The sequence below is a fragment of the Rhinolophus sinicus genome, chromosome 5 (assembly GCF_057876585.1).
Source record: "Rhinolophus sinicus isolate RSI-liver-muscle chromosome 5, RSI-T2T, whole genome shotgun sequence".
Taxonomy (NCBI): Eukaryota; Metazoa; Chordata; class Mammalia; order Chiroptera; family Rhinolophidae; genus Rhinolophus; species Rhinolophus sinicus.
In genome coordinates, this window is record NC_142505.1 from 24,630,597 (window position 1) to 24,657,056 (window position 26,460).

Sequence of the window (26,460 nt, forward strand, 5' to 3'; positions counted from 1 at the left end):
AATACTTACAAATAAGAGCATTCCATGAAAAATGGACATTTAGTTAGTACTCTAAACTTCAGCCATTCATACTTGTACATTAAATCTGGTTTACCAAGCAGGACGAAATTTACAGACTCTGGGAGCCTGGTGTTAACCTTTTGAGCATGTCCTCCTCCGTGCCTTTCTGCTGCCACTCTGTTCGCCATCAGTATATCACAGACAAACTCTGGTAGCTGGGTAATGTCTGACCAACAGGAATTCTGTCCCAGGCTCTATAAACACCGCTGGGAAGTGTGACTAGCCCTATGAAGGCCAGCAGTGAGACCCACCAAACCACTGCAGTGGGAACAGAATGATAATCACTGGGGTACCCATCGACTGGCTGATAAATGTTGGACATTTGCCTCCTGAGAGACAATCCTTCCTAAGAGGTCATACAATAGGCACTACCAATTCAGAATTAGGCTTTTTTCAGATTATAAAATCCAAGAGTGTCAGCGCAAAGGCGGTGGTGTTAATAGATTACTCAATACTATCTTCTCTCAATTAAATTCAACCAAACAGGTATTTATCAGCCATCTGATCTATGCCCATTAGGAGTCCTAAATACTCTGGGAAACAACATCAATAAGAATCTATTATTGTTATAAAGGGTTTTCACATATACCATCTCATTTTAAACTCACAGGAATTCTGTGATGTAGGTAGGGCTGATGATAACCTTCGTTTTATATAAGGAACTAAGGCTGAGGAAAGTTAAGAGACAGTACAAGGTCACACAACTAACGAACAGAGGAGCTAGTTTTTAAATCTCCATCTGCTGACTATAAATATCATGCAATAAGGATGTGCGGCCCCATCCTGAAACACATCACATTAGCTTCTGAATAGGCCCAAATTTCTTGAAAGAGACAAATGTAAATTATGAGAAAAGTATGAAAAAGATTTTAAAAATTAATGTATGTAGGGAAAAGAGAAAGCCCTTTTAAAGTTGGTTAAATCTACATCCTTATGAGGCCTACCTCTGAGCTCACAGTATTTCTGGTGTTAAAATAGCTCAGTTTAGGAAAACCTTATTTATTCATATGCTGTCAAATTTATATTTGTGATAATTTGAAGATAAGTTAGAATGAAGTTTAACGTAAATCTAGGAGGAAACATTCTACAGAGATTGGAAGTGTATCAGAAAACTGAAATAAATCCATTACACAAAAGAACGGACATTTTTACTTGCTTAAGATACACAACTCCTTTTAAGACTCTGGAAGTGTGGACATACATATAAATGATGTGCTAATTAGGATACTTCCTTATATGTGTTAGAGTATAAACATTTAGTTTGTTAGCATGTATTTTATAAATAATATTCCATTCTTATATCAGATAGGCTATCTTTGGTGAAATTCAAGGAACACTATTATCTTTAGATTTATTCTTACTATCAATAGCATTATTTTCAAAACCTGTTTATTTTATTTATGGGATTTTTGCTTTAGCTGGGGTAATTTTTATTTTTATTTTTTTGCAGAATGCAAATGCAATTTCCTGAGACACAGCAAAAGAAAACAAATTTACTGAACAGAAATCTCTTTGCTGAGAGAAGACTTTGGTGGAATGAATCTGTTCCTTCACGCAGGGCTATCTATCTGTACAGAGAACAGACTCTCACAGACAAGCAGATTCAGGGTGACAGGCCCATTTCAGCTGACGGGGAGACGAGGCAGGCTTGGGTACCGCTGGGTAAGGACTGCTTCTCGGTAAGTACCAAGTTTTCTCTCTTAAGTGTGAAGTTACACTTTATTCCATGTGTAAGAAGTGAGGACTTCTTATTCATCTAGTGCTCCTAAGTGCCTCATAAATAGTAGGGTCTCAAAAGTTTTGCTTCCCTCCCTGGTTTTATTGAGATACAACTAACAAACAATACTGTATATAAGTTTAAGGTGTACAGCATAATGACTTGACATCAAAAGTTTCTTGAATAAGTTGCATCTCAAAATAAATTTTTCTCTTAAAAAAAAAAAAAAGCACTCCTCACTCTGTATTTCAGCAAACCTCAGAAGGACTATTTTGGGGAGTAGGGAAAGAGATGCAGTTCATGTTCCAATACTTCCCGGAGGACTGCTTGGTCTAGGCCTCATATCACCAAATAAATGCCTTTTAATGACATTACCCCCAAATGAAGTTATACACACAGTCAAAGAGACAATGGGATTGATGCAGGATTAACGAGATTGAAGAATGAAGTGTCTGTCAGCATTATTGATGTAGCATTATTGAACTTTATACTATCTGGGGTAAAGTATGAATTAATTAAAATATTTTAAATAATCTTGCACAACAATTATATTTTCTTTTTGGTGTTAAAAGCTTTAATTTGTTATATATATTCTAAATATATAACACTTTAATTGTTTTTATATTCCTTCATTAAAAAGCTTTTATTACTGAAAAATAATAAACATATAAAACTTGAAAAGCTTTTAATTTCTTCATGTTTTATACAACAGCTAGGAGCCTCAGAGAGACCCCGATTCCACTTGTCATTTCTCTTGTCTCAAACTTCATTTATCTAGAGAATAGAATTTATTCCTGAACATGGAAGATGGAATCTCATGAAATATTAACACTACCAATTAAAAACGCAAAGAAGAATTTCTTATTGAGAACATCGATGAAAACCCTAGAGCTACCTTTGGATTTTTAGTTTTTTCCAAAATAAATCCAAATATGTAAAGAATTGGCAGGTGTTTTGTCTTTTAGTTAAAAGAAGCTGGTCAGACACATAATCACACATCTGGGAGCACACAGAAAGTAAGAACTTTCAACATTAAGCACACCAGCAAGCCAAACAGGCTTGGCCATAAACTCTCGTTAGTTTTCCTGGGAAGTTGTATTTGTCTTTCCTACTTTGGGGGTATTTCCTAGTTCAGAACCATTCTGCTTTTTTGTTCTAATAGCTCATAAGGATAGACTGTTATTAAGATGCCAAAAAGGTCACGTCTGTATGATGCTGCCTGGTTGTTTTCAGATTTAAATAGCCCACATTTTTCAAATTAACATCTTCTGGTAGGTATCTAATTAAAAATTCAGCTATTCAATTAAAATTTTTATTATTGTTTGGCAGCAGAATGCAATACATTCTTCGAATGCAATTCTTAAACTAAAATGATTTTTTATTACTTTTTATCACACTATGCTTTTTCCTTCTTGGCAAATAACAGGTCTTAGAAAGACTAATGACAAGACCCAATTTAAAAAGAAAGCTGTTACGCACTAAGGTATGTACTATGAAACTTTAAAGTCAAGGTAATAGTAATTGTAGTATTGTAGAAGCAGTGCTGATGGTAGTAAACAATTTAGTGAGGTCTGACATTTAAGTCTTGAATAGATCCAGTTCAAGATTGGATTTAGTCTCTCACCAGGGTTGCAATCTGTAAGAAGCGAGCAGATGGAGAGGAGCACTTTAGAAATGGTTAGGGCCGGACTCCAGTTGTCCTTTAGGATGTCCAGGCAGATCACACCTTGGCTGTTAATATTACAGTGGTAGATTCTTGTTCGGAAGGTAACCTAGAAGAAAATGGACAGTTGTTACATATTGACATACCTTTTATTATACAAAATAATAAGGGTCATTGGTTCAACCATATATTTACTTTTTCCTTAAGCACATGTGAAGAATCAGTAAACAAAGTCACTATTTTAGAACTTCTCATTCTGGGCACAGAGAAGTAAACTCCAAATAGCAAAATCATGACATTCTGCTTTGGATGAAACACTATCACTTAATGAATGCTTTGGGGACTGAATTTACTTTTGGTGCTGTGGCAATGTTCATAATAGGAAAACTAACTCTGACCTCTAAGCAAATTTCAAAGAAAAAAAATTCCAAAAACAAAAATTTCAAAGGAAACTTTTGTTGGATTCCAGTTAAGGGTTTTGCACATTTATAAAATTCAAAAAAGCATGGGAAATCAATAAAAAGGTAGTAAGTATTCAAGGTCATAGTTTAAAAACATAAATTAAGGCACATATGTAAATAACATATCTAGTTTAAAGAAAAACTGTAATAGTTGTAACTTACAAACCTTTTCTTCCTTAAATTTTATATTTTGAATGTAATATTAGTGCTGCCTACCTCTGCCCTTTGACAGCTAGATCACCACTGTACTTTGCTTAGGTACATTTTTTTTTAATTTATTTTTTTTATATTAGTTTGAGGTGTACAAAACAACATAATGATTAGACATTTATACCCCTCACCAAGTGATAACTCCCCTCCCAAGTCTACTACCCCTCTGACATCGTAGATAGCTATTACAATACGCTTAAGTATAATTTTGAAACAGGCTTATAACACTTTTGAACTTTGACTAAAAGTCCAAATCAGTTTTATAACTCTGATAAAACTGTTTTATAAAAGTCTTATGTAAGCAACAATAAGATTTTAATGCTATTCATTTAATATCCTGTTTATAAATGTTCTCAAATTTAGAAGTTGAAATGTAAAAGAATCTTGGTGTTCTAAAGACCAGTCTTCTGGTACCCTAAGTTCAAAATGTCTCTGAACCAGAGATACACAGATGGCAGATCTTTGTGGGTGTTGCCATCCCACCAGGGTATCCAGCAGCCACTCAAACATTCAAACATCAGGATTTACTTAATTCTCATGTGAAGTCTCAGAAATACTGATCCAGTAGTCTCCAACTGCTGAACATAGTACAATTCTCAGGCTAGATTAGTACTCCTAATAAGAACTGCCCTTCATGCCAGACCAGATAATCTCAATATCCCTCCCTACATACACATATCCCAAGCACCTAGAAATGTTAAAGAAACAATAACTAACGTTCTTTAAAATGCTGAATTTGTAAGGTGAATCCTAAGAGGTCAGAACTGAAAACCAAAAACTACAGTAAGCACCTGACTTGACAGTCTAGCTGCCAAAGGTGAGGCTTGGAGAAGAGGGAGGGAGGGAGGGAGGGAGGGAGGGAGGGAGGGAGGGAGTGTGTGTGTGTGTGTGTGTGTGTGTGTGTGTGTAAAGAAGTCAGTCTTAACAAAATGGATGCTTGGACTTTGACACCCTTTGTGGAGAAAGAAGATAAAACCTTAGGTCTGTATGTGGCAAGGGGTTGAAATTAAGAGCCCTTACATAAATTAGAACACTTGAGCAGCTTTCAGTAAATGGATGGACTTGCAAAGATAATACCTTATGGAGATCTGGCAAAGACACTTGCCAGAGAAAGCCTGGGCTCTGGCCTGGGGAGAAAACTGTTTCCCTTAAGAATTCTAATTTCTGGGCACATATATTATGTAAACAGTAACAGAAAAATAGCTTAAATGACTATACTACTATCAGATCAAATATATGTTTAAGTCCAAAAGCATTTAAGACAAAAATGAATAAAGAAGATCACTGAATTATTATGAAATAAACAACACATCAGAAAATATAACAATGTGAATCTGTTGTACCTAACAACATAGCCAAAATATAAAAAGTAAAAATTGGAAGAATTATAAGGAGAAAATGACGAAATCAAAGAGGGACATTTTCACTGCAGTAACTGATAGGTCAACCAAATGAAAATATAGTATTGAAAATATGAACAACAAAGTAACAAAGTACTGAAGATAAAACTTCACCCTCAACAATTAACACATATTTTTTTCCAAAGCATATAAGAAACATTTATAAAAATGATCACACACTAAGTCACAAAAGAAGCTTAACATATTTCAAATAATTATTAAGACTACAAAGATCACCCATCATATGTTTGTAAACTGAACAACACATTTTCAAATAAGTCTTGGATTAAAGAAAAATAAATAGCTATATTTATAACTGAATGACAATGAAGATGTTGGATTGCTATTACCAAAATCTGTGATTTGACTAAAACGTTGTAAAAAGAAAAAAATCTAGTTTAAAAGCATATTTTAGAAAGGAAAAAAGACATTTAAAAAGTTCAGTGCCCAACCAAGGAACGAAAAAGAATAAAGTAAATCCCATGAAAGCAGACAGAAATAAAGACATGAGCAGAAGCTAATGAAATAGAGACTACCTAACAATATTAAAATTCTGCAGAAGTCAGAGTACCTATCCCTGTAAGTGCAAGATGAAAAGGCAATTATGATCCAATGTAAATGATAAGTGGCTTTTATATATAATAATGATACTTAAAAATCTATCAGATATTAATTGGCTACTCCGAGCCAGTTAATCCTCAAAACAACTCAAGGAGGGAAATAGTATATTGTACACACTAAAGATATTGTAACTATGTGTGAGGTGATGGATGTTAACTAAACTTATTGTGGTACTCAATTCAACAATACATGTACGTATCCAATCATGTCTTACACCTAAAACTAATACAGTGTTGTATGATGTCAATTATATCACAATAAAAGTGAGAAAAATGACTGATGCAGAGAAGTTAAAAGAACTGGCTCACGGTCCCATAGTTCGTAAGCGGTGGAGCTATAATTTGAACAGTTTTGTTGATCTAAAAGCCTATGGTTTCCTAAGCCTCAACGCCTCTCTTTTTTTTTTTAACTTTTAATTTTGAGATAATTATAGATTCACATGAAGTTTTAAGAAATAATACAGCCAGGTCAAATATATTCTTCACTCAGTTTCCACCAATGGTAACATCTTGCATAACTATACTCATAGTATATCACAGGAAATTGACATTGATACAGTTCTTTGACCTTTTTCATATATGTATCTTCAGTTTTATATGCACTTATGTATGTATACGTTTCTATGCAATTTTTATCACATGTAGATTTGTCTGATCACATTGCAAACATCCTTTGTGTTTCCCTTTTATTAAAGGGTAGCCAGTTATAATCCACCTCCCTTCTTAACTTTGCCATTTTAAGAATGCTATATAAATGGAATCATACAGGATGTAACTTTTTGATATGGTTCTTTTCACTAAACATAATTCCCTTGATCCATTTAAGTTGTTGCATGTATCAATAGCTTCATCCTTCTTATTGCCAAGTAAAGTTCCATGGTATGGATGTACCAGTTTGTTTAACCATTTACCCACACTGAAGAACAAATGGAACGTTTTCAACTTTTATTTATTGCAAATAAAACTGCTATGAATATTTGAATGATTTTGTGTGCACCTAAGTTTTTATTTCTCTGTGATAAATGCCCACAAATGCAATTCTTGGGTTGTATGGTAAACTCATATTTAGTTTTATAAGAAACCGCCATATTTTTTTCTAGAGCAGTTGTACCTTTTGCATCCCCACCAGCAGTGTCATTCAGTTTCTCTGCATCCTGGTCGACATTTAGTGTTATTATTATGCTTTATTTTAAACATTCTAATAGGGTGTAGCTATGTCTCAATGTGGTTTTAATAAAGCATTTCCCTAATTGCTAATGATGCTGAACACTTTTTCATGTGCGTATTTGCCATCGGGATACCCTCTTTCATGAGAGAGAATGTTCCTATCCTTTGCCCATTTTCTAATTAGATTTTTTTTTTTTTTTGCAGTTGACTCTCTGGTGTTTTAAGTGGAGTTATTTCATTAAAAGTAGAGTTGGATGAAAAATAAAGGATGAGTTTGCAAAGCATCTTGTGAAATTTTTTTGGACAGAGAATGTTTTACACTCGAATGTTTTAATAAAAAGGATCTACTTGGGTGATGTCCACCTGTGACCTGAGAAGTGCTCCTGAATTAAATGGGTAGGTTGATCCTACGTGTTCTAATTCTTTAGACTCCCACCAATACCACCTTTTGAAGCTGGAAAAAAATTCATGATCCCGGAGTTTTTAAGAATTGCCATGCATTTACCTACTGTAATGTAAGTAAGCCATGACCTCTTTCAGGTTCCGTCATCACATTCCTACTTCTATTACCACACTTGCCACAGGAGCTCCTCACCAAACCGTGAATTACTCATGAAAGTATTTTCTTTCAACTGATGTCCAATGCAGTGCTTGGCACACAGAAAGAGCCCACTGTTCGCTGAACAAATGCTAACACATCACAGGCTATTGTTCAAACAGACAAATATCTCTCTGCGGGGTTGTAACATCTTGTTCTTTAGGTACAAGAGCACTTTAGAACCACAACTTATATTAGGCTGAAAGCTGGAAGACTGTGGGAAATATCCTGAGGGAGCTGGACATATTTTTAATATCTTTCTATCCCATAATGCTACTTTACTAAATTATCCTACAGATTAAGATATTATTTCAGAAGCAATTTCATACAGGTTAAATCAATAATAAAACATTTAGTAAGCACTCAATATGTACCAGGCACTCCAACATAAAACCTTTTATTGTTGCTATTGTCTATTTAAATACTAAAGAGAACTTAAAAAATGTGTGGCCTGGTTACATCAGCAAAAGTGTTCCACAAGCAAGGCAAAACTTGCTAATAAAAGCCCTGGAAACAGCAAGCATTCTTTTCCAGACCCTATCAACAAACCTAGGGGAAATGAGGGAGAAGAATACAGGCAAATTTATGAGAAATTGTCTGCAGTCCTTTGACATTAGTGATGCAGAAACAGAAAATGACGTTCTGAATATTGACAAATATTAAGGGATCTGCGTTGTTAGATTTTGAGCGTCTGAGAAAGCCACCCTCCTCCTCTCACCCTACAGAAGACTGCGCTGATCTCTAACTCAATTTCCCAGAAAGCCCATCATGTTATATCTTATTCAGAACATTCTTCACCCTCCTGACAAATAATAAAAAATGACTGTGAAGAAAATTCTAGTTCTATCACAGGGGTTAACACTCACTGAGTTCTGTGTCTTTCACAACCTACACCTGCATTTGCACTTATCGCTGTATTTGACGCACTGCTCAATACCGATGCTTACAATGATAGCTCTCATTCCTCAAAGAGAGGTAAAATTATGTTGAGAATACTGTTTTCAAAGGCAGGGAAGACAGCACATTTCAGAACATTTTCCATTTATAAAGGAAAACTTAAAACATGATTTGGATATAGTGATACAGAAAACTGATTTATCTAGAATGGCAAATTCCCAGATGACTCTGGATGAGAGGGGTTTCAATTTCTGTGTGATAAACAACCACACAGGCATGTGAGAGTATGTGTGTGGGGGACAGAATAATGCCCTATCCTCCCAAAGATGTCCACATCCTAATCCCTGGAACCTGTGAATATATTACCTCACCTACTAAAAAGGACTTTGTAGGTGTCACTAAGTTAAGGGTCTTGAGAAGGGGTGATTACCCTGGAATCCAAGTACTCACAAGGGCCTCATAAGAGGGAGGCAGTAGGATCAGTACGGGATGTGAGGGCAGAATCAGTTAAGTGAGGAAGGGAGCCAAGGAATGCAGCGGCTTCTAGAAACTGGAAAAGGCAAGGAGATGGATTTCCCCTGAAACCTTCAGAAGAAATGCAGAACTGCTGACACTTTGATTTTAGTTTCCAGAAATGTAAGACAAGAAATTGATATTGTTTTAAGCCACCAAGTTTGTGTTAATTTTTTATAACAGCCAATAGGAAATGAACACAACACGCATACCGTGTTTCCCTGAAAATAAGACCTAGCAGGACAATCAGCTCTAACGAGTCTTTTGGAGCAGAAATTAATATAAGACCCGGACTTATTTTACTATAAGACCGGGTCTAATATAATATAATATAATATAATATAATATAATATAATATAATATAATATAATATAATATAATATAATATAATATAATGTAATACCAGGTCTTATATTAATTTTTGCTCCAAAAGACGCATTGGAGCTGACTGTCCGGCTAGGTCTTGTTTTCGGGGAAACAGGATATATTTCCCAGTTGCCTTACTGCTTTATCTTAAAAGGTACCTTAAAATGAAGTTGTACTATTTATGTACTTACAGAATCACTTCTTAAAAATAATTTTAGAAAGAGTTAACAAAATTCTTTATGTTGACTGTCGCATTAAAAAACAATGCTACTAAGTAGTGAATGATCTAGGATAAGTCACTTCTTTGCTACTCTGAGCCTTTATTTCCTGACAAGATGAGAGACTTAAACTAGATTATTTCTAAGACCCATTCTAGTTTCACGATCCAACAGCTACACTGTAAAAAGAATACATGGTTTTGGGAGTTAGCCGGACTTGGGTTAGAATCCTCACTTGGGACAAACCAAAATAGCATCTCTGTGATTCAGTTTCTTCATCTGTAAAATGGGGGAAATACCAGCCACCCACAGTGGCTGTGAAGATCACACAAGTTCTAGTACCATGCCTGGTACCCAGAGGCAATTCCAGCAGTGATAGCCTCCCTTCCACTCTTCACTTCTCTTAGTTTTACAAAATTATTTCAGAATGTATGTTCATGTAATAATTCCATCAGCTCGATTTTAAATCCCTGGTTTTCTTTACCACTCCTTGGCTCTAGGGTATAGACAACATTTCATATACAGAAAAGTGGTTTCGTAAGGGGAGAGAGATCACCTAGGGCATGCGTCTAGACAGAGAAGAATATAAGAAAGTATTTGACAAACTGATTCTAAATGAACACCTCCAAGCTGGAATAGCTGATAATGACATTAAAAATGATCACTTAAAATAACATTTCAGTAATACCTCTAGTTTTCACATTGCTTCCATGTTTCGAAAAAAATGTGATCAGGAGATAAAAAGCCCTGTGATTTCACCAAGGAAGTATGAGATCAGTGAGAAATACATTCTTCTCAAAAATACTTTTCCATGGGGACCGAGAGAGGAAATACTTGGAGCCCCCGTATCACAAATCAGTGACTCATGTAACAGAGGTCCAAAAATAGCAGGGCGAATATCATTCACAGATCTTGGCCACAGGCTCACTACAAAACTGTGGTTTATTTGAACAGGCTGTTAGTATACATTTCAAAAATGTCAGTCCTACCACCCTCTTGAGATTTCAAGTGTGCTTTTCTTAAAACTGACTTAAGAGCACTGTACCAACAACTAACACATCTTAAGATTATTTTAAAGTATTAGTGACAAAATAAAAACTGGAATAACCCATTATAATGAGGGGAATCACAAATCTTAAAGGAACTCTAATAAAACAAAAACCCTCCCCAAAGTAAAAAAACAAACAAACAAACAAAAAAACACAAACAAACCTGGACATATATTTCACCTTGAGTAACTGGCAGTAAAAAAATTAAACGTTAGCTAGAAACGTTGATGTGTAAAGATGATAACCACCCAGCTGTGAAAGAGACTTTATAGCATGCTACATTTCACGGCAGGCTACAGCTACTTTTTTAAAGCTTTCAACTAAAATGTAAATGATTAAAAATAAAAGACCTTTACAGCATAGACATTTAAATTTAAAGTCTTTCTCAGTTCCTTTTAACTATAGATGCTGAAAAATATGGAACTAGAAAATTTCCTGGACTCTCTTAGAAGATGGGAGCATCCTATTCAATTCCCAGGGCCCTTTACTGTCAGGCAGCAGCAGACCACTCCCAACTCCTATGGATACCTGGGTTGAGGTGGTTAGGAAGCAGTAAGTAGATTCCTTTTTATCCAATTTATAAAAATTCAATTTATATAGAATTTTTCAAAAACACATCTATATTGAATAAGGTTCAATTTGGTTCTTTTTCGTGTGTGTTTTATTAGGAACTTATTCTTTCATTATGTTTTATATTCCATCTTTTTTTCTTTAAATGATTATTTTGTCTCTTTGGACTTGTTCCACTGCCTCACGTTTCAGAAATAGTACTCTAGCTGATTCTCCTTTCAGGCAGAATCACATAGTGTGGACGGTAATCACTGAGTGTGAGTTCATCCTCAGGACACATTATTTATTTTTCTGTAGAAGTCCACGTGCCTCAGATTGTGGAGTGTTTTGCTTTTGCTTCTTTTTTCATGGGTCTCAAGGACGACATTAGTTCGAGACCAGATTACATCATATATGCCAATACATAAGGCAATAAAATCATCCCTTAAGAAGAGTAGACTTATATTAAAATCTCTAGAAAAGTCTCTTCCATCATAGGTGATGTCTCAATTACTTCATTTTGAACAAGATACTATTTGGTAAAGACAGAGTAACCTGAAACCAGCTCAATCAATGCTTGCTTGGCATGCATATACAGGTTTCCTTCCTCAGTCAGTTAGAAAATAAAAATAAAAAAGGAAAACACAGAAATTTAACAAAGCTCTAAGAGTAGGACATTCCTAGAAGTACAACTTTACCATTTAAAGGCTTAGATTTTACCAGCTTTTTAAAGATCATTTAATGGAAACATAGATGGCGTATTATGGAATTGTACATTTGAAGCCCACATAATTTTATTCAACAGTGTCACCACAATAAATTTAATAAAAAATAAAAACAGCAATATAGTACTTTAAAATAATTAAGGACTTTTAAAAAAAGTTGGCTATATGAGTTTTGACAAATTTTCCAGTAACATAATCATACATGGATTCAAAAACTGCTGAATCCCAAACAATTAAGGGGAAATAAAGATGAACTGGTATCTAAACTGAAACATGTGCACAAAATATCACTCAAACATTCCCACTGTTTTAATTCATGGAACACATACATGACAGGAGTCCTCCAATGCCTGGGAGGTTGGGGTGTGGTCCATCAAAACCAGAACCCAAAGCTCTCCAAGTTTAACATTCCTACCAGAGGCATCATCTCTCCACGCCCCAAATCAGACAGATATAAAACAGCTGCTCTTGCACACTGACCTTAAAACCATTATGTGGAGCTATGTTGATCCAACAACACTTATTTACTAATTAGCACTGCATAGAAAAGACATAACAGATGTCCAATGAACCTACATTTCTAAGACAGGATGATTCATTTCTGCTTTATGACTGCAAAAGTGTCTCATACATAACAACAATTAATTATGAAACACAACAGCTGAGATACTTAATGGATTCCATGTAAAGTGTATAATAAATGACCGACCACACGACCCTTGCTGTTAAAGACAGTGACACAAACATCACAAAGAGAATGCCCTCCTTATTTTGTTTACATTTTTGATAGGTCTCACACTACTCAAAGCAATTCTATAAGATATAGCACATTTACAGATTTGCTAAATGTAAAATGGAACTAATATACAAAATTCTTTTATTCTTTGGGAAAGAATACATTTTATGTTTGTAGACATATGAAGTGGCAGTTCAATTTATCTTAAGGGATTAATAACTCAATATATCATACAACACAATACACAGTATTCATTATAACTAGCTAGAAATGACAATTTGATTTTTCATATAGCCCTCAACAGTGTAGAAATAAACTATATTTTAACACAGTTTGAAATGAAACTGACTAATTCTGTTAATGATACAGTAAATTAACAGCAATTATACAGTTGGCTGAATGCCCACTCTCTCAGTGAGTGCTATATAATACGCAAAAGAGACATTCTTTGACAGTTACCGAATGTTTATAAATACCATATAAATTTCCAAACTTTGAAGGGTAATGGTACTAGTTACCTATGATTATATCATGAAATTAAAAAAAAATCTGGCATGTATATCACAGAAAGTTGTAACCAAATAAAGAAATAAAAAACTTTAAAATGGCTAACAACTATGTAACATTTATGTGCCAGGCATGGTTCTATGTGATTTGCATTTATTACATAATTTAATTTTCACAATCATCCTGTGAGGTAGGAACTATTATTATAGCCATTTTACAGATAAAGAAACTGAGACATGGGTTCAGAAGAATTCAAATGCTTTAGTTGTGGTGATTCCAGTAGTAAATAGTTATAAGGAGGAAGAAAATAGGAAATAAATAAAAACAAACCAAATACATACAATAAAACCCACACTCTAAAGAGTTTTCTGAAAATTACAGAAAAAAAAACCAGGAAGAGAATAAAGAAATTTATGTGAATTCCAGATTTCAACAGTTTGCCTTTAGACCGAAAAGCTAATGATACAGGGACTCAATAGTTTTTCAGACCAAGTTCTGGTAAAATGAGAATTCACGTGAAGTATTTAGCAAAGAGAAGAAATGTTTAATGATATTGACTATTATAATTACTGTTATTATTATGCAAATAACCTGTCATCCCTGTGAGATTACCGAAGGCAAGAAAAACTCAGTGATTAAAAAAAAAAGGTGAACAAATAATGTCACTTAAGATTTCTCTAATCTTTGAATAATTTAAATCTCGGAATTCAGAATGTCCTAGTGAATATTCTTTAAATATCTGTGGGGAACAGATATAATGAACTGACCTGATACTCATCATATTGTACACTGAAACTGATAGCTAACCAGGTAGCTTACTGGAAAAGTAAAATAAGATTGAAGTCTGATTGGAAGAATGAAAGTGCTGAATGATAAAATAAGGAGCTGGTCTCTCATTCTGTAGTTTTTCATCAGAGGAGTCCATGCTGAAAGGGTTATTTTAGAAATTTGTAATAGGATTGCTACACAGCATTCCATCTTAAACTAGCCCCTCATGGAATGAATCCTTTATGGTTGATGACGCTTACTTATTCCTAAATTCACAAAGTGGCTTTTATATGATCAACACCATGGAAGGTTTTTTTGGTATATTGTCTGAACAGCTGACCAAACCAAGAGATAAATGATTATAGGTGAAAGAGAAAAAAGAAGAGGGGAAACGGAGAGGAGATGGGCAACTCAAGCTACAATCTGACACAGTTATGTAGGAAAGGAGGGACCAGGCACTGCAAATAAAAAACCACCAGAAATGGTGGAAGAACCATTTCTGATGGTGGCCTTCGTCACACTCTGGAACCCACCTGCTGAGAAGATAAGAGAGAGGGAATGGAAGGCTGTGAATAATACAGTAGAAGGGCCCTTGAGTGATTCTTTGGGTTGCATCCTTATAAAGATGGGTATGTTTTCCTCCTCACCAACAAAACAAAAAGCAAAAAACAAAACCACCCATAGAGGTACGCAGGCTTTTACCTCATATTAAGAGCTGTAGGACTATCACTAACATACCTCTTTTGGTCTTCCTGGCAAGGATTCACAAATTACTTGTTAGTTGTACTGACGGAACATTTAGTATTATGACGGGTCCCTTACATTTTATTTTTATCTAATGATAAGGACAGCGGTTTGTTTTCTTTTTTAATTGTCATGCCTATTTTTCTTTTATACTAGGCAACCTCTCCTTCTCTTTTGTCCCTGTCCTATTCTTTACTTGTCCACAATTTAACCTTTGCCACCACTCTGTGATTCCTGACATTATTTATCTAGTCTCTATTTCCATCTTCGGGGTTATCTTGCTTCATTCACATCTGAAGCCTGCTGTGTGGGATTATCTTTTTCCCTCCAGTATTCTCTGTAAGACTGCTGCCCTAAAAAACCAATAGGCTAATTTTCCCTAAGGCTGTGTGGAAATGTATCTATTTCTAAAAAGGGAGTCAAATAGCCATGGTTCAGAATTGGAAAAAATATAATCCCATTTTCTAATATTCTATTCCTGCTGCTTCAATCTCCTATTCCCCCCCCCCCCCCACCAAAAAAAAATATGAAGTAGTATCTTAAATAAAAACTCTAGGCTGCTTTTTCCTTTCCTTTTAATTTGCAGCATTCAGTTTTTACTGTAGAAAATTGGCTGCTGTTGCATAACAACAAATATTACATTTTAAAAGCAAACAACTGCACTTTATGTGGCTTTAAAAAAATATAAATAATACCACTTGACTTTACAAAACCGAGAGCTGTACGTATAGCTAAATAAAAATTTTAGAAATAAATTTTCGTAAGCAGGCTAACAACGAATGTTTATCTACAAAGGGAACAAATTTATATAAAGTCCTTTAGGACAAGGATTTTATCTAATACTGATTTTTATCCCCTGTAGGGAAGAGTAGGGTGTCAACATGGATTTGTTTAATAAACAGATGAACTGGAAAAACACAGAATATTTACATTTGAAAAGAGGCCATACATACCATGATCAAAAATGACAACTGACTTCTGATGTCCCAACAGTTAGGTTTACACCCTTTTTTATTGAAGGGGAGCGTAATCAATTGACAGATGTGTGAAGTTTATAGAGGGAAATGTGTTATTTGTTATTAAAATTTTGATTAAGGCAGCTTTCAAAGTCTTGTGATTAATATTTTAGTCAGTAGAGATTATAACAGTCTCACACATCAATTTGCAGAGTGAGGCTTAAGAATGTTTCATGAATTTTTCAAATTGGACAATAGAACTGATAAATTCCAGAAGTATAATACAGACTACACTGCATCTACCTCAAATAGCACAAAAAACTTAAAAATTTGAGATGTCTAGGTAAAAATGACTAATAAACTGCCTTTTTTCCCCTCGTAATAAGATTCATGTACTTTTGTCCTGACAATATCTGACAATATTAGAAGGATGCACTTTTTTCAAAAGCCTGTATGTGTCAGATTTTCATCATTTTTCTCCTTTTTGATCAGAATTATTTAGTGATATATAGATTAAAGGTCAAAGAACTTAACCTCCTGTTTGTAGAAAAAACTAATATATCATCATAGCAAGGTGGTTATGTTCACCATCATACTGATAACCTCTAAGGGTTTCAAAGACGTACGTATTCAGAGGTCCCACAACTCTAACAGATGGATGGTTGTTATCTTCTTAGACATGATAAAACTCTAAATTAGTAAGATTCACTTTTCAGGTACGTACTTAAAATCTGTATTATTACTTTATAGTAATATGATAGTAATATGAGTAATATGATGGAATATTTTTGGCCCGGAGAGGAGTAATTGTATTCTTCACTGACCATAAAAATCAATTCATAAAAGAGGTTAATGAATTTTTACAAAGCGAACACAGTTGAGTAACCACCACCTAGAATAAAATGTAGAATATTGCCAGCACCCCAGAAACCGCCCTTGTGTTTCTTATCAGCCATAACCATCCCAAATGTAACCACTATTGTGACTCCTTCCTCTGTTTTTTCATGTTTTTGAACTTATATAAATGAAACCATACAGTACATATTCTTCTTTCAATATTGTGTCTGTGAGATTCATTTGCATTGCTCATTGTTTAATGTTTTTAATTAATTTCATTATTATATAGTATTCCACTGTATGAATACACCATAATTTATTTATCCATTCTACTACACAGGAATTATTTCCCCAGGAATGTTTTGTTTAAATAAAGCTTAAGAAGTGACAGTTGTGCAAAGTGACAAGGTGGCAGGAAAGACAAAGTTTACATATTTTCTTTGCTTAAGTCTGGCTTTGAAAACAAGCACATGCATTGATTCGTCTTTCATGTGACTTCTGAAGCTGTAAAAAATGGCACATAAGAGTGAGTATGTTCATACTATATTACCGAAGGTAGATAGGTACAGTAAAAGGTACTTGGTTCTTGAGTTCTAACTTTTTCTTGCTTTTCAAAATTTGGTCCATGTACTGAGTATTATTCAAATTCGTATTTAAAGATATAAATTATTTGCTCATGATTTGTGTCAAAAGACGGTCTACATAAAATATAGCCTATATACTTATAAAATCAAGAGTATTTCAAACAAAATGGAAAAACTCAAGTTTTTTTCTTTAACATGGATCAATTTATTGCCAATGAGTTTCATGCCAATATCTGCAGCACTTTATTTTGAGCATTTGAAGATAAATTGTATTAGTTTTCACTGTTTTAAAATAAAATGCTTTACTTTCTACTGGGTCTACTATATGCCCTTAAGACAGACATCTTCATGGAAAAGGAAGATCCTGCCTTCCAGGTAGATCTAATTCTGGAGGAAAGAATGAGAACACACACAGACACTCTCTCTCTCTGTCTCTCTGTCTCTCTCTCTGTCTCACACTCTTACTGAACACCTTTTCAATACTACAAACTAACAGAGCACAAACAGATTTTTGAAGTGTTAAAAGTATGACAAGTAAAATGAGTATTTGCTTCATCCAAAGTACTGTTTGCAAGGTACTATAGAAAAGGTCTGTTCTCAGCTTAGAGTCTAGTGTGTGAGTAGGCAGAAAACAAAACCAATCAACCAACAAGGATAAATGTCAGACTGTGAAAAGTTTCATGAGAAATTATGAGGTTGATGTGATAGAAAATAACCAGTGTGGAGCTATTTAGATAAGGTGGTCAGGTTACACCTCTCATTAGATAACACGGAAGTTGAGGCCTGAAGAATGAGAAGGTGGTGCTCACACGAAGAACTGGATCAAACGTGTCCCAGGCAAAGGGGTCAGGAAACCCTAACATCCTGAAGAAGAGAAAGGAGGAGGAGGGCTGCAGTGTTATGAGCAGGTGGAATGATCGTGAAGACCTTGTAGGCCAATGTAAGAAACCTGGATTTTATTTTAAGCGCAATGGGAAGCCACTAAAGAGTTTTACGCAGGGCAGTGACAAATCACTGACAGTTAAAGATGAAAGGAATCTTAGCGATCATTAAACTTCCTCTTTTAAGAGGAAAATACCAAGTTCCAGAGAGTTTAGCGTCATCAAAAGTCACATGGTTGAAAAGTGTCAAGAGCATAGGTTTCTATAAGCTTTCTTTTCAGTAAGAAAAAAACCAACCTTCACACAAATGAAAAGGTATTCTTACTCATAAGAGAAATGCAGTCATAATTAAACATCCTTTTCTATTAATTAATTGGTAAAGGTCAAATATTTGGTGGTGCCACACAGCACTGGTGAGGATGCAGGGAAAAGGCAGGTAATCTAAGTTGGGAGTGTCACTTGGAGTGTTCTTTGTGGTAAAATATTGTTTTATATAATCTATAGGGATAGAAATTACAATAAGTTAGTGGCCAAGTATAGGGGAATCATAAGTATACAATATCCTGTAATACACAAGTTTGTAATTTGGCAAATGCCAAAACAAAAAAGCTCATTTAACCTAATTCACCACAAAGAGAAAGGCAAAAAAGATGTTTTGCAGTAACTACAGAAAAGAATGCAAGAGGTAATCTAAAGTATGGCTGCTGGAAATAAGTTGAATTATTGTGTGATTAGCATCACTTCACAGGTCAGTGGGGGTTGCTGGACTTGAAATCAGAAGGCCAGGAGTTCGAATCCTGCCCTGGTACTTACTAGCTATGTGATCCTAACCACACTACTTAATGTAAGTTTTAGTCTCTTGTGATAATGAAGTCTGCCTAGCAAAGTGAGAGGATCAAGTGAGATAAGAGTGTAAAAGTACAGTGTGTTAGTATAAAATACTAGGCATTAAAAAATACAGTCTAGTGTCTAGCACACAATTCTCCATCATAACCACCATCACGTCCATAAACCTGGAACTGAAATGAAGGCTCAAGGGGAGCTTGAGGAAGGTTATTCAGCTCATTCCCCTGCAGAAGCATACTTCAACCACACATAATCATATTGATTTATTTTAGTCCTTATTTAGGCACTTGTGGGTAGATTAATTTATTTGACTGGTTTAGTTGTTCATGCTTTTATGATTTATTAACAACAAATGAGTCTTTTAAAGAGAATATGATATTTTGTAAGGCATTATTCTGTACGCCATATGAAAAATAAATTTTCAATCCCAAAACACTGAGAACATAATGAAAAAGAGAAAAATGTGAGTTCTGTTAATTTTTTCAATTATCAGTTTTTCCTTTGGGAAATACATTCTGGAAATTTATAGCTCCAAAATCTCAGTTTGGGTTGAAAACTGCACATTTCTATAGGTGAAGTCATTTATTCTAGAATTTTAACTACCAAATCTCAACTTCTAGCTCACATCACTAAACTCGAGATCTGTAAGCTTCCTAATGAACATTTTCCACCCAGATGTCCTATAGGTTTCTTGTAAGAAACATGTCTCCACCTGGTCATTCAGATGAGAAACCAGAGAGCCCTCATAGATGTCTCCAATCAGTCACCAGCTAAAAGAGTGCTCCTGGGGGCATTTGGCAGTATCTGGAGACATTTTTGTTACAAAACGAAGGGTGAGGACAGAGGAGACAGACTGCTATTGGCATGTAGTGGCTAGAGGCCAGGGATGCTGTTATGCGTCCTACAATGGGAAAGACAGCCCTCCATGACAAAAATCTTCTTTCCTTAAGTGTCAATCATGCTGAAGTTGAGAAATCCTGTTCTACCATATCTGCAATATAAACTCTATGTAAGAAGAGACACCTCTATGTGTTCAGTATCTGACCTGCTGCATGGTACACACGTTTATTGAATAAAGGAATGAAAAAAAGAATTCATATATTGTTACTCTGTCTTCATCCCCAGAACTCAGCCTTCACACTTTTCTTGCCTGGACTAAGCCGTTAGCTCCTAGCTGTTCTCCTTGCCTCCTGCTCCCCGGGCTGTGTTTTATTCATCTTTATGTCTCAAGGTCCTTGAAGTAGTAAGAGCTCAATAACTCTCTGCTTTATAAATTAGCTTTAAAATGTATTTTAAAAAGCAACCAACTTATAAGGATTTTTGGTAGGTTTCTGCTAACATACTGATACCGCAAGAAAATGTATCTGATTGCTTAGAACAGCTACACCTGTATGAATCAGCGTAGCTATCTAATCTTAGATCTATTTCATGTACAGTCTTTAACTTCAGACTTTGTTTCACCTTACTTTCTGCAGGGCAAGACCTGCATAATATTTGCAAAGGCCAGTTGACCCTATCTTTCCATAATGCAGTGACAAGCTATGATTACACACTGCCTCTGATCTTGGCCAGCTGGGAGCTGAAAACACTCCCTGCCTCATTTTCCTTGGACCTACTTGAGCAAATCTCTAAGAGGCTGCTATCTTATCAAGAGATCCAGCTCCAACTCTAAGGGAAAAAGATCAGGGAAACTTGACGATAAAGGGGTTGATCTTTGGCTGGTAGTCTAAAAAATTAATTCAGCCCTCTCTACTGCATCTCAGCTTGAACAAAATAACATTACATATAGCTATAAAACAAGTTAAGACATTTAAATAGAGATTACAATTTTTTTCTTAAATATAGAATACCATCTTCTCCAACCCATTTCTCAAGCGGGCAATAAAATATGATCTGTTTTTAAATTTACAGACACTTAATGTATACAGGGTATCTGTTCCATGTCTTGATCTGGTCTCATCAGGGGCTCTTTCCTACAAATTAGAAAAATGCCAAATTTGAAGCCTTTCTCAGCTCAGTTGTGCAGAAGGTTTTCCTCTTTACAAGACTATTCCTTCAACATCACCTTATTGTGCCTGAACTTTGTGTGACTTGTGGTGTTTCTGAGTTCCCAAAGCTCACTGTTTTCTGGGGTGAGAGGATCCCCACTCTTTGATGTTTGGGATCTTGAAGAGTTCATCTTCAAGTTGGCCCTGGGAGGGGAGAGTGTCACTTGTCTAGACCTGTGAACCTTTCTTTGGAAAAAAATCACCTGTCTCTGATAAGTGAGTTGCCATCTTTCCCTGGCTGTGACAGGAAGAGAGCTTCTCGTTTTCCAAACATCTGAATGTCTCACTCCAGTTTCCTTTGTTCATTTAACCTCCCTGTAAAAAACATCCTTTGTGAAAGAATGTAGGCCTGTCCACTCCCCTCAGTTATGCCGGCAGTAATATCAACAAACACCAACTCCCATATGGAGTGAGGTCACATTCCACAGAGAAAAGAACTCCAGAGCATGGAGGGACACAACAAAATACTTGTGTGAAACCCCTCCCTTCTATGGCAAGACATTGACAGGGGAGTGGCGACCAGCTCTCAGAGGGGCTGACTGCACACTCACTCCATCAGAGCCTGGGCAAAGGTGCAGGTCACTGAGTTGATTCAACCTGAACAGTTAAAATTGGCTTGGGCCATGAGCATTTCTGAGGAGACAATGATAAACTAAAGGTCTTTCTTCTAAATCTGGAACCGCATTAGACTATAGAAAGCAAAGGAGAGAGGGATCCTCCCCAAATATGTCTAAACTAAACTTCCTGTCAGCCTAGTGGATGATTTTTCTATTAGCTTATAGGCATATTTAATTTGGTTTAGAAAAAAGAAAGCTGGTACTGCTTGCCCTGAAAATGAACAAAATCCAACCCTACTTCTTAGTAATTCTTAAATTGGTGGTAGGTGGGGCTGGTAGTTGGACACACAGATGGATATAATGCGTGTTGTTTCAAAAGCAGGAAGACAATGACCACTGTTCTGATCTATTTTTATTCATCACATTCAATTAAAAATTTCACACAACATTGAAGTATAGCATGGCATTTTTAAAAGGTTTATCAAAAAGGAGAACAGACTGAAAAGAGAAATGACTGACTCATGAGATGTAGGCAATACTGCAGCCCAGTCATGATACTGAGGCTACAAGGCTGTTCTTGACACTAGTTAAGCGTGAAAATGACCTGTAAGATGTGAAATGACTTCTCTTTTAGCTTGGGTCTAGCAAAATCCAGAAATATGTATTTATTGTTCAACACAGAATTAATACCTGAGTGTGTGTGAATTAGGAACACTGGAGAAAAGTCCCAGGTGCCTTTGCTAAGAGTGCCCTTCGCAAAACTGAAAGACAGGCACTCAAAATCTCTTTGTAACATTGTATGACCTCTCTCATCTTCCTCCTAATAAACCTGGCGGAGAGAATGGTCTGATATAATTAATTTATACCAGAGTGTAAAATATAAGAACAATTGTTCCTTCTTCCAGAGACATAAGCAATTTAAATCTTCTCTGCAATTGGGGAATGAAAGGTTAAGTTTAAAACTGGGTTTGAATTCCAGCTCTGTTACCTACTTCCTATGTGACCTGTGTGCCACTTAACCTCTGGGGGCCTTAGTTTTCTGATCTATGAAGTGGGCCGGGGGGTTAATGTCTTTATGGCAAAGTTGTACGGATTAAATTAACAAAATTTTATAGAATTTTGCTACTGAATCGCCAGGCATTGCTCTATGTGCTGGGAATACAGGAGGGACATCAGAACAGACCAAGTCTCTGGGCTCCAGGAGCCTACATACTAACTGGAGAAAGGGAAACATAGTAAACTCATAAACAAAGACATATATAATGCCAGAAGGCGAAGTGCAATGAGCAAAATCAAGTATGGTAGTAGTGGTGGGGAAGCTCGTAGGGAGCATGGGTGGTTGGGAGTTGTCATACAGAGCTCCTCTGAAAAGGTGACATTTGAGCAGACATCTGAGAGGAGAAATGGAGTGAGCCATGTGAACTTCTGGGAGAAGACAGTACGGGCAGACAGAAGAGCAAATGTAAAGGCTCTGTGGAAGGAGCACGCTTAGAATATCTGAGTCAAGATAGCTGGCGATGATGAAAAATATATTGTGAACAAGGTGATTCTCTAAGGTTTTGTGTGCTTTTATTCAGTAAGTTGGGAATCACTGAAGGGTTTCAGGCAAAGAACGACATAATCTGACTTATGTTATAAAAGGCTCATCTGGTGTAGGGAAAGGCACTGAGGAGGAATACATCAGAAGCAGAGAGACCAGAGAGGAGACTTCCAATACAATCTGGGGAAGGGGAAAAGTTGGTGGTGGCTGTGGCCAGTGTTACCAGGGAGAAGTGAGGAGAAATGGTTAGATTCTGGATTTATTGTGAATATGTATTTTGAGCCAGTAAGACTGGGTCTGGCTTGGCTGCGTGAGAGGAGTCAAGGATGAGAAGACTGCAAGGTTTTTAGTTTTAGCAACTAGAGACATAGAGTCCCATTCTGCGAGATGGGGAAGGCTGGATGGAGGAACTGCTTTGGCAGGAGTTGGGTAAGGTTGTGTAATCAATAGTTTGGCTTTGGACCTGTTAAGTTTGAGGTGACTGCTGGATGTTCAACTTGAGAAGTCAAACAGGCAATTCAATATGCATGAAAGCACTTGATCCATGTCCAAGGCTTTATCTGAATATATGAACTCAGGTTACAAACAAGTTAATTCATGTTACTCCATGACACCCGTGTGTTCTCCCCAAGGCCAGAGCAAATGAGTGGGCAGTCGGGTTTACACACATAAGCTACTGCTCTTTCTGCAAATCTTGGGAGGCATTGTCAGATTTCTTCTTTGAGCAGTAACAGAAGCAGCAATAACAAAAACAAGTAAATATTAATAATAATAACCTAGTTAGAAAAAAACTGTGGAACTCTTTGTTGAACTTTAGTTATAGATCTGTCTCTGGCTTTTAAATGCTGGATATGATTGCTTCATACTATAACTAGCTACTTTATTTTTTGATTAGCCTTGACCTGTCAATTTAAGGTTAAAATCTAATGAGGAGGGCCGGCCCGGTGCCTCAGGCGGTTGGAGCTCCGTGCTCCTAACTCCGAGGGCTGCCGGTTTGATTCCCACATGGGCCAGTGGGCTCTCAACCACGAGGTTGCCGGTTCGACTCCCGCAAGGGATGGTGGGCTGCGCCCCCTGCAACTAGCAACAGCAACTGGACCTGGAGCTGAGCTGTGCCCTCCACAACTAAGACTGAAAGGACAACTTGAAGTTGAACAGCACCCTCCACAACTAAGACTGAAAGGACAACAACTTGACTTGGGGAAAAAAAAATCTAATGAGGAAAACAAAATGAAGATTTTGAAAATCTGACGAACCTAACTGATCTATTTCATTGTCTGAAAGCAGTTAAGACCTTTCCTATTAGCTGACATTTCATTAATAAGCAATCCACAGTTAGAGTTTATAAAAACAAACCAAAAAACCCCATGAAACATACAACAGTCTCTGAAATGACCTCTAAGATTTATTTAAAAATGTATTTGACAAAACTCGTAACAAAAGAACAAACTGCATTAAAAAGGTTTTAGATATTAATATTAAAGAGCTTTTTTCTCACACAAATACTTCTATGTATACATGTAATTTTTTGAAAAACATCTTAGGCACAAGTTTGGTTATTCCTTTTTGGAAAGTATCTACTGGCACATACTATAGTGTCTGACCGTTAGCAAAGAAAACAATTCTTTCCACTAATAGATATAAAATTAAACACTGAGACAGCATGTCTGACTTGTACATAGGGTGCCTGAGATACTAAAAATAAATAACAAACATGCTTGATCCTCCCACCTACATACTCTTAAATCTGTTTAGAATGCCCACTTTAAAAAAAAAAAAAATCCAGATCCACAGGGAGATAGAAAAAGCCAAATTATGAATAAGCTACCTTTGTGTATTTGTACTATAGAAACAAAGATTTGACCGGTTATCTAACATGACTCCTTAGTTAGGATGTATGTCATAAGAATCTCTGAGACTTAAAACATTAGACATGTTGTTACAATACATTCAAAGTGTTTATAGTAAAACAAACAAACAAACAAACAAAAATATATATGAATAAAGCATATTTCGTTATTTTGCTTCTGAATTTTTCAAGTACACTTGTTAATTTTATTTGGTGTGGGACTTTCAAGAAAAAACTTTCATATTATTCATAAAAACAGAAATAACTGGACTAAAGAATACATGGAAATGATTCCATATCTCACTGATAGTCGAATAAATATAAATTAAACCATGAGATATCGCTTTTCGTTTATTGGATTGGCAGAGATTAAAGAAGACTAGGAATTCTCAGAGCTGAGAGGAGTGTAGGCAAGTACTATACCATCAGATGCTGATGACCATGATGTAAACTCATCGTTTTTTCTGGAGGGCAATTTGTTAACCTTTATCAACATTCTATAAATGTGTGTAAACCCACCTACCCAGAAGTTCCATGTCAACAAATTTGGCCTCAAAATAATCATTCAAGTATATAAAATATGCAATTATAAGGATGCTCATTTCATGACTAATTATAACAAATATTGACAAGAGCTTAAATGTCCAATCACAGAAAATTAATTAAATTTGATGTATTTATATAACTGAATACTACATAGCTTCTATAATTGTAATGTGGTTATATGTTTACTGGAAATATATAGTGTAGGGTGAATATCTAATGTTAGGTAAAAAAGTAATTCCGAAACGATAGGGAATATGGACCAATTTTTATGTGCATATATTTTTGTGTGTATGCATAAAAACATTCTCATATGTATATACATATACAGGCAGAGAACAAAAAATCTCAAAAGAGATATACAAAATAGAATGAATAATTACTTTTTGGGTTAAGATTATAGATAATTTCCTTTTACTTATCTGCAATTACTTTCTATTCTATTATAAATGTAGATTTTGAAAAGTTAAAATAGTAAAATATGCATTAGACTTTTAAAATAAAAAAGTGCAGGTTTTGAGCATAGGAGTAATTATCTATAAAATGAATAAGAAATGTAGTCCCCAATAAGATATAAAGCAATTTCTACTTAAAAAATAGTTATCTGACTTATAACATTAAAATGTATGTCTACACTGAAAAAGAAATCCAGTATTAAAAAACTGGGACATATCAGCAACTTATTATACTTTTCTTTTTGGCTGTATTATTTGTAAAGTTTCACTGAACAGATATTTTCCCAGAGAAATAATATTATCAGTGGTGGTTAAGAATTCAACTAAAGACTTGGCATCTGATACTTCAGATGCAACTGACAATGTCATACAAACGAAAATGCTCTAGATTTAGTA

The 26,460-nt window shown here is 35.6% G+C and overlaps 1 protein-coding gene across 2 annotated transcripts in view; it reads right to left on the reverse strand.

Moving 5' to 3' along the window:
- Positions 1 to 26,460, reverse strand: part of LOC109458844 (ubiquitin-conjugating enzyme E2 E2) — a 292,901-nt gene that overhangs the window by 36,109 nt on the left and 230,332 nt on the right. For both annotated transcript variants that reach the window (XM_074312784.2, XM_074312785.2), the window contains exon 5: positions 3,402 to 3,549. In XM_074312784.2, coding sequence (XP_074168885.1) covers positions 3,402 to 3,549 — 148 coding nt within the window. The remainder of the gene's footprint in view (positions 1 to 3,401; positions 3,550 to 26,460) is intronic.